General features: G+C 50.3%; 1 protein-coding gene across 1 annotated transcript; it reads right to left on the bottom strand.

The window, feature by feature from the left end:
• Positions 1–6,117: 6,117 nt before the first annotated feature.
• LOC103211359 (ret finger protein-like 4A) lies at positions 6,118–8,873 on the bottom strand. The gene is made up of 2 exons (XM_007957311.1): positions 8,588–8,873; positions 6,118–6,686 (listed from the first exon to the last, which is right to left on the bottom strand). Exons 1-2 carry the CDS (start codon positions 8,871–8,873, stop codon positions 6,118–6,120), a joined length of 855 nt encoding a protein of 284 aa, XP_007955502.1.
• Between the last annotated feature and the right edge of the window lie 864 nt (positions 8,874–9,737).

Genomic DNA, 9,737 nt, shown 5'->3' with positions numbered 1-9,737 from the left:
CTTACAAGTTTGGAGGCTAGAAGTCCGAGTTCAAAGTGGCAGGCTCTAGGGGCTGGGTGAAGGCCCATCTGCCTGGGAGTTCAGCTCTGCCTCCTGCTCCCGGCCCACTGAAGCTGGAGGCTTTGTTCACTCAGACAGCGGCTGGCTGCTGAGGCTGACAAGGCGAAGGTCAACAAATAAAAAGGCACAGTCCCGATGTTATCACACAACAATTAGGCCACTAATTCCAGTCCAGAGCCAGTCCAAGATCTGCAGACAACATGGCAGGCTGCTGAGCAACGACACGGCTACACACAGGGTCCAAGCGTGCCATAAGCTAGAGACCAGTCCTCATATATGGGAAGCAGACCCCATCCCAAAGGCAGCTACTCAGCTGCTTGTGGTAGATCCCACCATGGAGTTGATTGCCAGTCTCATCATGGGGAATAACTACCACCAGCTGCCCAGCCACTCAACCAGGCCCAGCCAGGTTGACACACAAACATAACCACCACATCAGGGGTGTGTGGGAAGAGTCATAACATGTGGAAATGGAGGAAGATCAGTGACATTCCAACAGTGACACTATTGCATCAGGCTGGAGCTTAACTAGAGTTGACAAAAAAGTCCCCTCTCCCGGCCTGTCTCAAGTTAAGGAAAGAGCCGCGCCTTCTCCCCTCACACAGAGCCCCAAAAACACCGAGAAAGGGACCTGAGAAGTCCTGAGAAGTCTGCACCATCTCGCAGTGGGATTTGACAGAAGAAAGACAGGCATGCCGTCACGCTGCAGACTATGGCTCCGTGATTCTGTTTGGACGTGTGTGTGTGTGTGTGTGTGTGTGTGAGAGAGAGAGAGAGAGAAAGAAACAGAGAGAGAGAGAAAGAGAGAGAATCGCTCTTTTCAGATGTTTGAAGGTGTCAGTGTCTTCCCCCACATGCACATCAAGTTGTCCCCTTATATTTACATGCCCGTCGCAATCGGTCAGGTCTGAGATTGTCCTTACCCAAGCGAAGGCCTCAGCATCTTTGGCGTCTAAGGCTGGACACAAATTCCAAGGCAACTGCCTCCCTCTTTCTCAGAACCAAAGCCTAGAGCACGAGGGTTTGCTGGGAGCCCCTGGGAGACTCCTGGCACACACCCTGGCCTCCCCCGGCCCAGCCAGGCCACGAACAGAGCTGTGCATGGTGGAGAGGGCCAGCGTCTGTCCTGCACGACGGTCCGCCCAGCCGCCGCTCTGCATCCCGCCAGGCTGCGCACCCTCTGCCCGTCTGCCCTGAGCTTCAACCTCAGGAAGCGCTCACCTGGCTGTTTGCTTTGCAGCTCCCGCAGGGATGGGTCATTCAGGGTGAGCCCAGGACACCTGAGGCCATAGTTACAGAGACAGGGCTCTGGACCAGGTCTCCTCCTAGCGATGTGATTATCATGTCCCCCATAGGACAATGACAGTGTCTGCATGGGGACCCTGGGGCATCTCCAATGGGGAGTAATTTGTCCAGTCAAGTCAGCAGGAGCCACCCGTGGTGATTAAGGACAACTCTTGGTGGCCATTAATTAGAAGACCGTGATAAGCATAGCAGCAGGTGGGACGGGGAGTTTTCTGTGCTCCCTGGGGAAGCCTCCAAGGTCGGAATCCGAGTTCCATCAATGGGGAAGGGGAGTTTGAATGTGGATCAAAGTCTCCTTTTACTTTATTCCCAGTTGGGCTCTTCCTCGATACTCCTTCATGTTTCCAAAATCATGCTGACCCCGTGTTGGTCCGCACTGCACATCAGTATTTCATCTGGAGTCTGGGTTTTCCCAGAACTTTCCATCCACAATTCTTGCTGCTTGGGGCAACAGGTCTTTAAGCCCATATCTATTTTTAATGTTTATTTTTTTCCTTACCAAAACCAAACTCACTGCCGTTGAGTTGGATCCGATTCATGGCGACCACCCCTGGGGTTTCCAAGGCAGTATCTCTATGGAAGTAGATTGCCCAACCTTCCTTCCAAGGAGTGGCTGCTGGGTTTGAACTGCCAGCCTTCTGGTTAGCAGTCAAGTGCTTTAGGCACTATGCCACCATATATTATTATTATTTACAATGTTGTTGTTGTTGTTATGTGCCGTCGAGTCGGCCCCGACTCATAGCGACCCCTCCTTGGGTTTCCGAGGCAGTATCACTACGGAAGTAGGATTGCCCAACCTTCCTTCCGAGGAGTGGCTGGTGGGTTTGAACCGCCAGCCTTCTGGTTAGCAGTCAAGTGCCTTAGCCACTATGCTACCAGAGCTCCCATTATTTACAATATCTCTGGTAAATCCTAAGATTTAGCTCATTTATAACCTCCATAACACATTAAGTGGTGTTACAGAACATAAAAAGGAAAATATTTTGCAACTGAACTGAAAGTTGAGGAGCTATTTATTGGGACAGGAATATAAACATAAGACCCACAGAAGACAACCAGAATACAAAAGAGCTGTCCTCTTTCCTAATCAACCTACTTCATTATGTTCAGAAAGCAAAAACCGAACCCACTGCCATGGAGTCAATGTCAATACTGGCCCTACAGTTCATGACTCATGAAATGTTCCATATTTTTCTGCTTTAACTTTGTACCATGTGTGTACCAAGCAGAACACTCTTAAGCTATGAGAACAAGGGAATTTTCTAGAAATGTTGTTGTGGTCAGGAGCTCTGGTGGTGTGTATGGCCTAAGGCATTTGACTGCCCACTTATACTCACACCTAAACCTGATGTGGGAATCCCTGCGTGGAGCGAAATGCGGGTTACCATGCTCACCGCTAACTAAGATGGTGGAGGTTGGAGTCGACCCACTCACTCACTGCCATGGAGTCGGCCCTGACTCATAGCGACCCCTCCTTGGGTTTCCAAGGCGATATCACTGCAGAAGTAGATTGCCCAACCTTCCTTCCGAGGAGTGGCTGGTGGGTTTGAACCGCCAGCCTCCTGGTCAGCAGTCAATGCCTTAGGCACTGCACCACGAGAGCTCCTTGAGTCTACCCAGGGGTGCATCGAAAGAAAGGCGTGGTGACTAATTTCCAAACATCAGCACAGCTCTGCTCTGACACACTGGGTTTGCCGGGAGTCAGGCTCAGCGTGGTGCAGCAGGCTGTTCTCTCCCCCAGGTCCATCTAGACCCTTAGACCTGAGACAACGAGCTGACCACTGTTAACGAGATCAGTGTCTGGCCTTGCACGGCTTGGCGCAGAGTCTAGGGGTGTGCTGTCCCTCTGTCTCTCAGCACCGGGCCCTTTACGACACAGGGCCTTGCAGAGAAGCTCACGATCCGGGCCCTAGTCCAGACATCCCCGCACATGTCACACTCCCTCAGCCCGGCCAGATCACGACTGGGGCAGCACCCAGCGAGACGGGTATCACCCGTCCCACCAAATGTTCCTCCCACCCCAGTCCTGTCCTGCTCTCCTGTTGGAGACGCCTCCGGACCTGCTCTTGTCCTGAGAAAGCGCTCACCTGGCTGGTCTCTGCTCCAGAGCTCCGTGCAGGGAAGTGTGGGTCATGACAAGCTAAGGACAGCTGAGGTCGTAGTTATAGGCCCAGGGTCCCTAGACCTGGTCTCCCCAGAGATACCATCACCGTGTCACCTGCAGACAAGTGCCGGTGTCTGCACAGGGAGTCTGGGGCCTCTCCTGTGAGGAGCAATGTCATCTCCAGTCAGGTCAGCGTGAGCCACCATGGTGATTAAGGACGACTCTTGGCCTTAATGAGAAGATCCCAACGAGCAGCCCAACAGCTGAGACACAGTGTTTTCTGTGCTGCCTGTGGGAGAATCCAAGTTCACATGCAAAGTAACAGCTGAGGGTGGAGTGGGTCAGTGCTCCCTGGATGGCATTCCCAGGTGGGCATTTTCCCTGGTCCAGAATGTTCAGCACTGCCGGGCGATCTGGGGTCTGTTCTCACTCACAGCTTAGTCCTCAGTGCTTGCTACTCACTACCCTGATTTCTTTAGTCTTGGAAATAGCCCATTGGAAGCCAGTCCGTCACACCTCAGAAGCCGTGGGTATCCCTAATGTCCACACTGCTCCACAGGGCAATTATCATTTGCTTCACAATCTCCCCAGAGTCCTGCTTCCTTGTATCTCATACTGGACAGCCAGACTCGACCCCATTAATCTGGGGTATTTGCAGTGGAGAGAAGCCTTCCTGGACATACAGACAGGGCTTAAGGGAAAGCAGTAGACAGGAAGGATGGGAGCCCCAGGGTAGCACGGTTCAGTGTTGGGCTACTAACTGAATCGTTGGAAGTCCAAGCCCACCCCGAGATGATGGCCATGAAAACCCTGTGGACGTTCTACTCTGAAACACGTGTGGTCTCTATGAGTTGGAACCAACTCCACAGCAATTTGTGTTTGGAGTCGCAGAGCGGTGTAAACTGTTAGTGTGCTGGTCCGCAAACCAGAAGTGTGGTGGTTCACACTCACCCAGACGTGCCTGAGAAGACAGGTCTGGGAACGCACTTAAGAAAGGTCTCAACCTTGAGAACACAACAGAGCAGCTCTGCTCTCCACACACGAGGCCGCCATAAGTTGGAGCCTTTAACGGCAGCTGGCTGGTTTTTATAGAAGGACAACATCTGTTCTGGTTCCCTAGTGCTGCTCTGACAAGAATATACCACAAATGGGATGGCCTTAACAAACGAGTTTATTCTTACAATTTGGAGGCTTTAAGTCCAAGTCCAAAATGCCAGGCTCTAGGGGCTGGGTGAAAGCCCCTCAACTTTGGGGTCCAGCTCTGCCTCCGGCTCCCGGCCCACTGGAGCTAGAAGTGGTTCTTCACTCAGACAGCTGCTGGCTGCTGAGGCTGAGAAGCCCCAAGGTTGACAAGTAAAAGGGCACAGTCCCAATGTTACCACACCACATGGCAGACCATTAATTCAAGTCCATTGTTAAGTCCCAAGGTCTGCAGAGCATAGCAGACTGCTGAGCAACAACATGGCTACACGCAGGGTCCAAGCATGCCATAGGCTAGAGACCATTCCCAAGGCTTCTCCTTATATACAGGAAGCAGACCGCATCCCAAAGGCAGCTACTCAGCTGCTTGTGGTAGATCCCACCATGGAGTTGACTGTCATTCTCATCATGGGGAATAACTACCACCAGCTGCCCAGCCGCTCAACCAGGCCCAGCCAACTTGACACACAAACGTAACCACCACAACATCCGAATTCTTCAAGCTGACAGCTTGTGGAATATTGTTGTTGTCCTTCAATGAGCACAGGTCCAAGAAACAGTAGATCATCTATGTAGCGCTGGTGAAGCTTTTCTGGACTGACTTTGGTGTGTATATATTTGTCCATTGTTTAAATACACACGTGTTTGTACTGTGCATAACCAAAAACAAAAACCAAACTCATTGCCCTCGAGTTGATTCTGACTCATAGCGACCCCTCCTTGGGTTTCTAAGGCAGTATCTCTACACAAGTAGTGTCCAATCTTCCTTTCGAGGAGTGGCTGATGGGTTTGAACCACCAGCTTACCGGTTAGCAGTCAAACGCCTTAGGCACTATACCACCATAGAACGTATTATTTGTGTATCACTTTGAAAATCACATAAAGCATTTGGTCACATACCAATGGTTAATTAAATTATAACCTCTGTTAGAAGCTAAGTGAACCCTACAGTAATAAAGAAATTGAAATTAATCTGGGACCTCCGTTAATAGTTGTTAAACCCAAACCAAACCTGCTGCTGTCGAGCCCATTCTGAGTCACGGCTCATGTGTGTTACGGAGAAGAGCACTCAGCTGCATAGGGTCGTCTTGGCTGTAATCTCTCTGAAAGCAAATTGCCAGGGCTTTCTTCCACAGCACCACTTGAATGGTCTCAAACCACCAACCTTTAAGTAGTGATGGAGTACAAACCATTTAGCCCACTCAAGAACCTTGAATATAGTTATAGAAACAGAAAGAGCAACATAAAACAAAAAGAGGACAACCATGACAATATTTAATTTCAAAATGCCATTTATTTTATAACTATACAAATTGATTTGTGTTCATACTTTATAAAATGTTGCGTATTTGCATACTATGACGTCGTCGAATGTATACCAAGCAGAAAAGATCAGAGCCATGGGTACAAAGGCCTTCTCAATCAATGGCCCTTGTTGACCTGGGGCATTAGTCTGTCTTGAGTTCCGATGGGATGCTTGGAACCACCACAGGACAGATACTCAGAGAGCTGTGATCACCAGGCCTTGGAATGGAAGGACCAAAGAAAGGGCGGAGGGGCTCGGAAGCAGAAATCTTGGTGAATGTGAAGATATGGGATCCATCACCGACGTTACAAAAGGAAAGGTTTCCAATGTCCAAATCCAGGAAAACGCCCACTCGGCGTAACGGGAGGCTCACCAAGAGGGCTACTGGAGGTGTCGTACTGGCTGAGAAGTACCAGCCCTCCCTCCAGCTCAGAATCCAGAAGCCACGGTCTGTAGACATGATGATCTTCTCTTGTCGGTTAATGGACTCTCTGCAAACGCCCACATCCCATTCTTGGCTCGTTCCCACATCCACCTCCCAGTAGTGGCGGCCAGAGGTGAACCGAGAGGAGCCCAGGACACAGATGGATTGACTGAACCTCTCCGTGTGTTCTTTCAGCTTCTGCTTGACTGACCCACATCGGACGCTCCTCAGGTCCTCAGAAATGACGAGGAGATTGTGGGCTGTGTCAGCATCCAACGTCGTGTCCACTGTGGAGAGAGAAATGGTAACTCAGCAAATTCACGTACTATTACCTTCCGCTGTTCACGTCTGTAGCGGCCCAGCTATGACAGTCACCTAGCTTCTGGAATTCTCCTCTGCTTCCCTGAAACACACACTTTTCGGGAGCATTCCTCGGTCCCCTTGACTGAGTTAAATTATCCCACGTAGGTTTTGCCTCAACGTGAGCTTCTTATTCCTACTGGGAAATCTACTGACAGTAATTTATGTGCATCTTTGATGAAAGGTTTCTGTTCACTTTACTGTGGAAGAGAGTGAAGGCCAAGATCACGTCCACTGAGCTCCATCAATCCTCAGATTTAACATATATGTTAACAGGTCTGTCAAGTGAGTCATCTCATAGATCATTTGAATGAAGGAAAAATATTTTACTTATTGCAAAAAGAGACTGAAAACTTAATCATTGCATTTTCTTTGCTATTTATGTCCCCATTATTCTTGGCTGGGCATGAGCACTCCAAACATCAAGGACATCAAGATAGAGGTACGGGTTCCCTTGGCTATGAGGAGGGGTGCTTGGATTTTGGTGGGAACTTAGAGTTTGCACTAGATGTCATGAAACAATTAAGCGCTCCACTATTCACTGAAGTTGGTGGCTTGAATGCAACCAACTTTTCTGATAGTAGCTCAACTGAGTACATAACCATGGTTGTCACCCAGGGACTCCTAGCCACACGTATGATGGCGGTAAAGTCATGGTGGCCAACGAGACCCACCAGCCTCCAGTAGCCAGGCCGCTTCGGTGCACCACATCCTTGCTTGTTCTCTCTGTTCCCTGTGTCTGTTTAATGGGTCCCACCACCACTGGTGGCCAGGCAGGTTTGAGGACAGGGCTTTGGGAGAGAGCCCTGACTATAGCCTTCGGAACGGTCACAGCCATGGAAAGCCATGGGCAGCACACTTCCATTCTGGCACAGGGGTCACTGTGAGCCAGGACTGACTCGACGACCAGTCGGATCTGGTTAGTCAGTGCTCAGAGAGGCAGGAAAACTTGGATAGAAACACCTCAGATTTCAAACATCTTTTTAAAAAAAAAAAAATGGTCCTTCAGTTCATTCCAACTCGTGGCAACTCCACGTGTGTCAGAGTGGGACAGTCCCATAGGGTTTTCCTGGCTTTAATCTTTCTGGGAGCAGATCAACAGCCCTTTACTCTCTAGCATTACAAGGTGAGCTCAACCCACCAAACTCTTAGATGAGCCCACGTCACTTGTAACACCAAGGGACATCACCAGTATCTTGAGCTGGGGTTGACTGTCAGGGTCTGGGCACAGAACTGCTTGTCCTGACATGATCTGAGGACAGAGCCAATGGAAGCGTCAGCAGTGACCCATCTTGTGAATCAAGGACCAATGGCTCCACTCAGCTCCCATGACATGGCTCAGTGCAAGGTGCTGGGATTGTCTGACCCCATAGAGGGGTGTCAGGGACAAAACAGAGCTCACTACCCCAAATGAAAGTCCGCAAGGAACAAAGTAAACTCACTCACAAAAATACAGTAATTCCTTTTCCTCACAATTGACGCTGTGCCCTGGGATACATACCAAGGCGCACGCACTGTCCTCAAACCCACCTGGCCACCAGTGGTGGTGGGACCCACTAAACAGACGCAGGGAACAGAGAAAACGAGCAAGGATGTGGTGCACCGAAGCGGCCTGGCTACTGGAGGCTGGTGGCTCTCCTTGGCCACCATGACTCCCTGCTCCATGTTCCTGTGGCTCAAACATCAAGCACTTGCTACACCCTACACCGCTACGGACTCATTAACTAACAGAGCAACCCAATTCCAAGTGGGGTTATAACCACAGGTACAGGGGTGATGACGTACACCACTGATTCTGGGAGGATGTAACTCAATCCCTAACACTTACCTTGGAACTTGAGCATCCTTGGGTTCAGCTGGAGAACAGCTCTCAGGTGGGGCTCCAGCTCCTTGATCTTGGACACCAGGGTCCCCAGCTGACAACAGATCTTGAGGTCATTCTTCTGAGTGACCACAGGGCAGATGGGGCACAACACACCCTCCCCATCGGGCTCAGTCCGCACTGAAGTCAGGCAGTGGAGGCAGCAGATGTGGCCACATTTCAAGTACACAGGTTTCTCAAAATAGGTCAGACAGACAGGACACTTGCTTGCTATTTGAAAGAATTCAGCCATGGTTGCTGCAGGGGAAAAAATGTGCATTATTGTGAAGATCCTGTGAGATGAATGAATCGGGCTCTTTCATCTCTACGTGCAGAGATACTGTGTCCCTACTACGTGTCCTCATTAGTACTAGGCAAAGGGCCCAGGTCACCTCGATTTGGAGTGAAGAGCGTGAGTCGTCGTTGGGCTTGAGTTGGGGTGGTGTGAAGGTCTAACCTGCTCTGAATAATGTGGAAGCCCCAAGCGAGTGGGGCTGTTGGGCCCCTGAAGGCCTTGTCTGAGCTGAGATGTGCCGTGAGTGCAAACACACACCGGATCTGGAACCAAGACGAAAGGGCCTCCTGCAACAACTTCAACTCAACTCCACGTTAAGATGACGATCTAGTGGATACGGAATTTATTTTCACTAGTTTTGCTTTACTTGTTATTTTTAACATGTCTACTAAAAAATTTGCTCCTTAGGACGGTGCCTGGCTACCACTTCAGCCACTCGGAGGGGTATCTATGTAAGAGATCCTGGAGAGAGAGGGACCACAATGTGGGACAAAACTCAGAATAATTTTAAAAAAGGGGGGGGTGCAGAGGAACCAGGCCTGCTGGTCCGATAGACCTGGTGGAACCTCTGAACTCTGGCCCCCAGCTGCCCTTCAGGTCTGGAATTGAACCCACTCCTGTGGCTTCCAGCCAAGCTAAAGACAGGCATATGACCTGAACATTTCCCTGAGGTAGATACACTCCTTGGAGAGAACAATCATGGGAGAAAGAAGGGCTGTGTGTGCACAGGGAGACAGCTCAGGGGGCAGGAGTGCATGGAGGGACGGACACAGGGAAGAGGTAACTATGGGGAGGAAGTGAGAGGGGAGCTGTTGCGTTGTG

The sequence above is a fragment of the Orycteropus afer genome, unplaced genomic scaffold (genome assembly GCF_000298275.1).
Source record: "Orycteropus afer afer isolate SDZICR_OR568_19922 unplaced genomic scaffold, OryAfe1.0 scaffold00726, whole genome shotgun sequence".
NCBI classification, from domain to species: domain Eukaryota; kingdom Metazoa; phylum Chordata; class Mammalia; order Tubulidentata; family Orycteropodidae; genus Orycteropus; species Orycteropus afer.
Note: the sequence above shows the minus strand (reverse complement) of the source record. Positions and strands in the feature narration are given on the sequence as shown.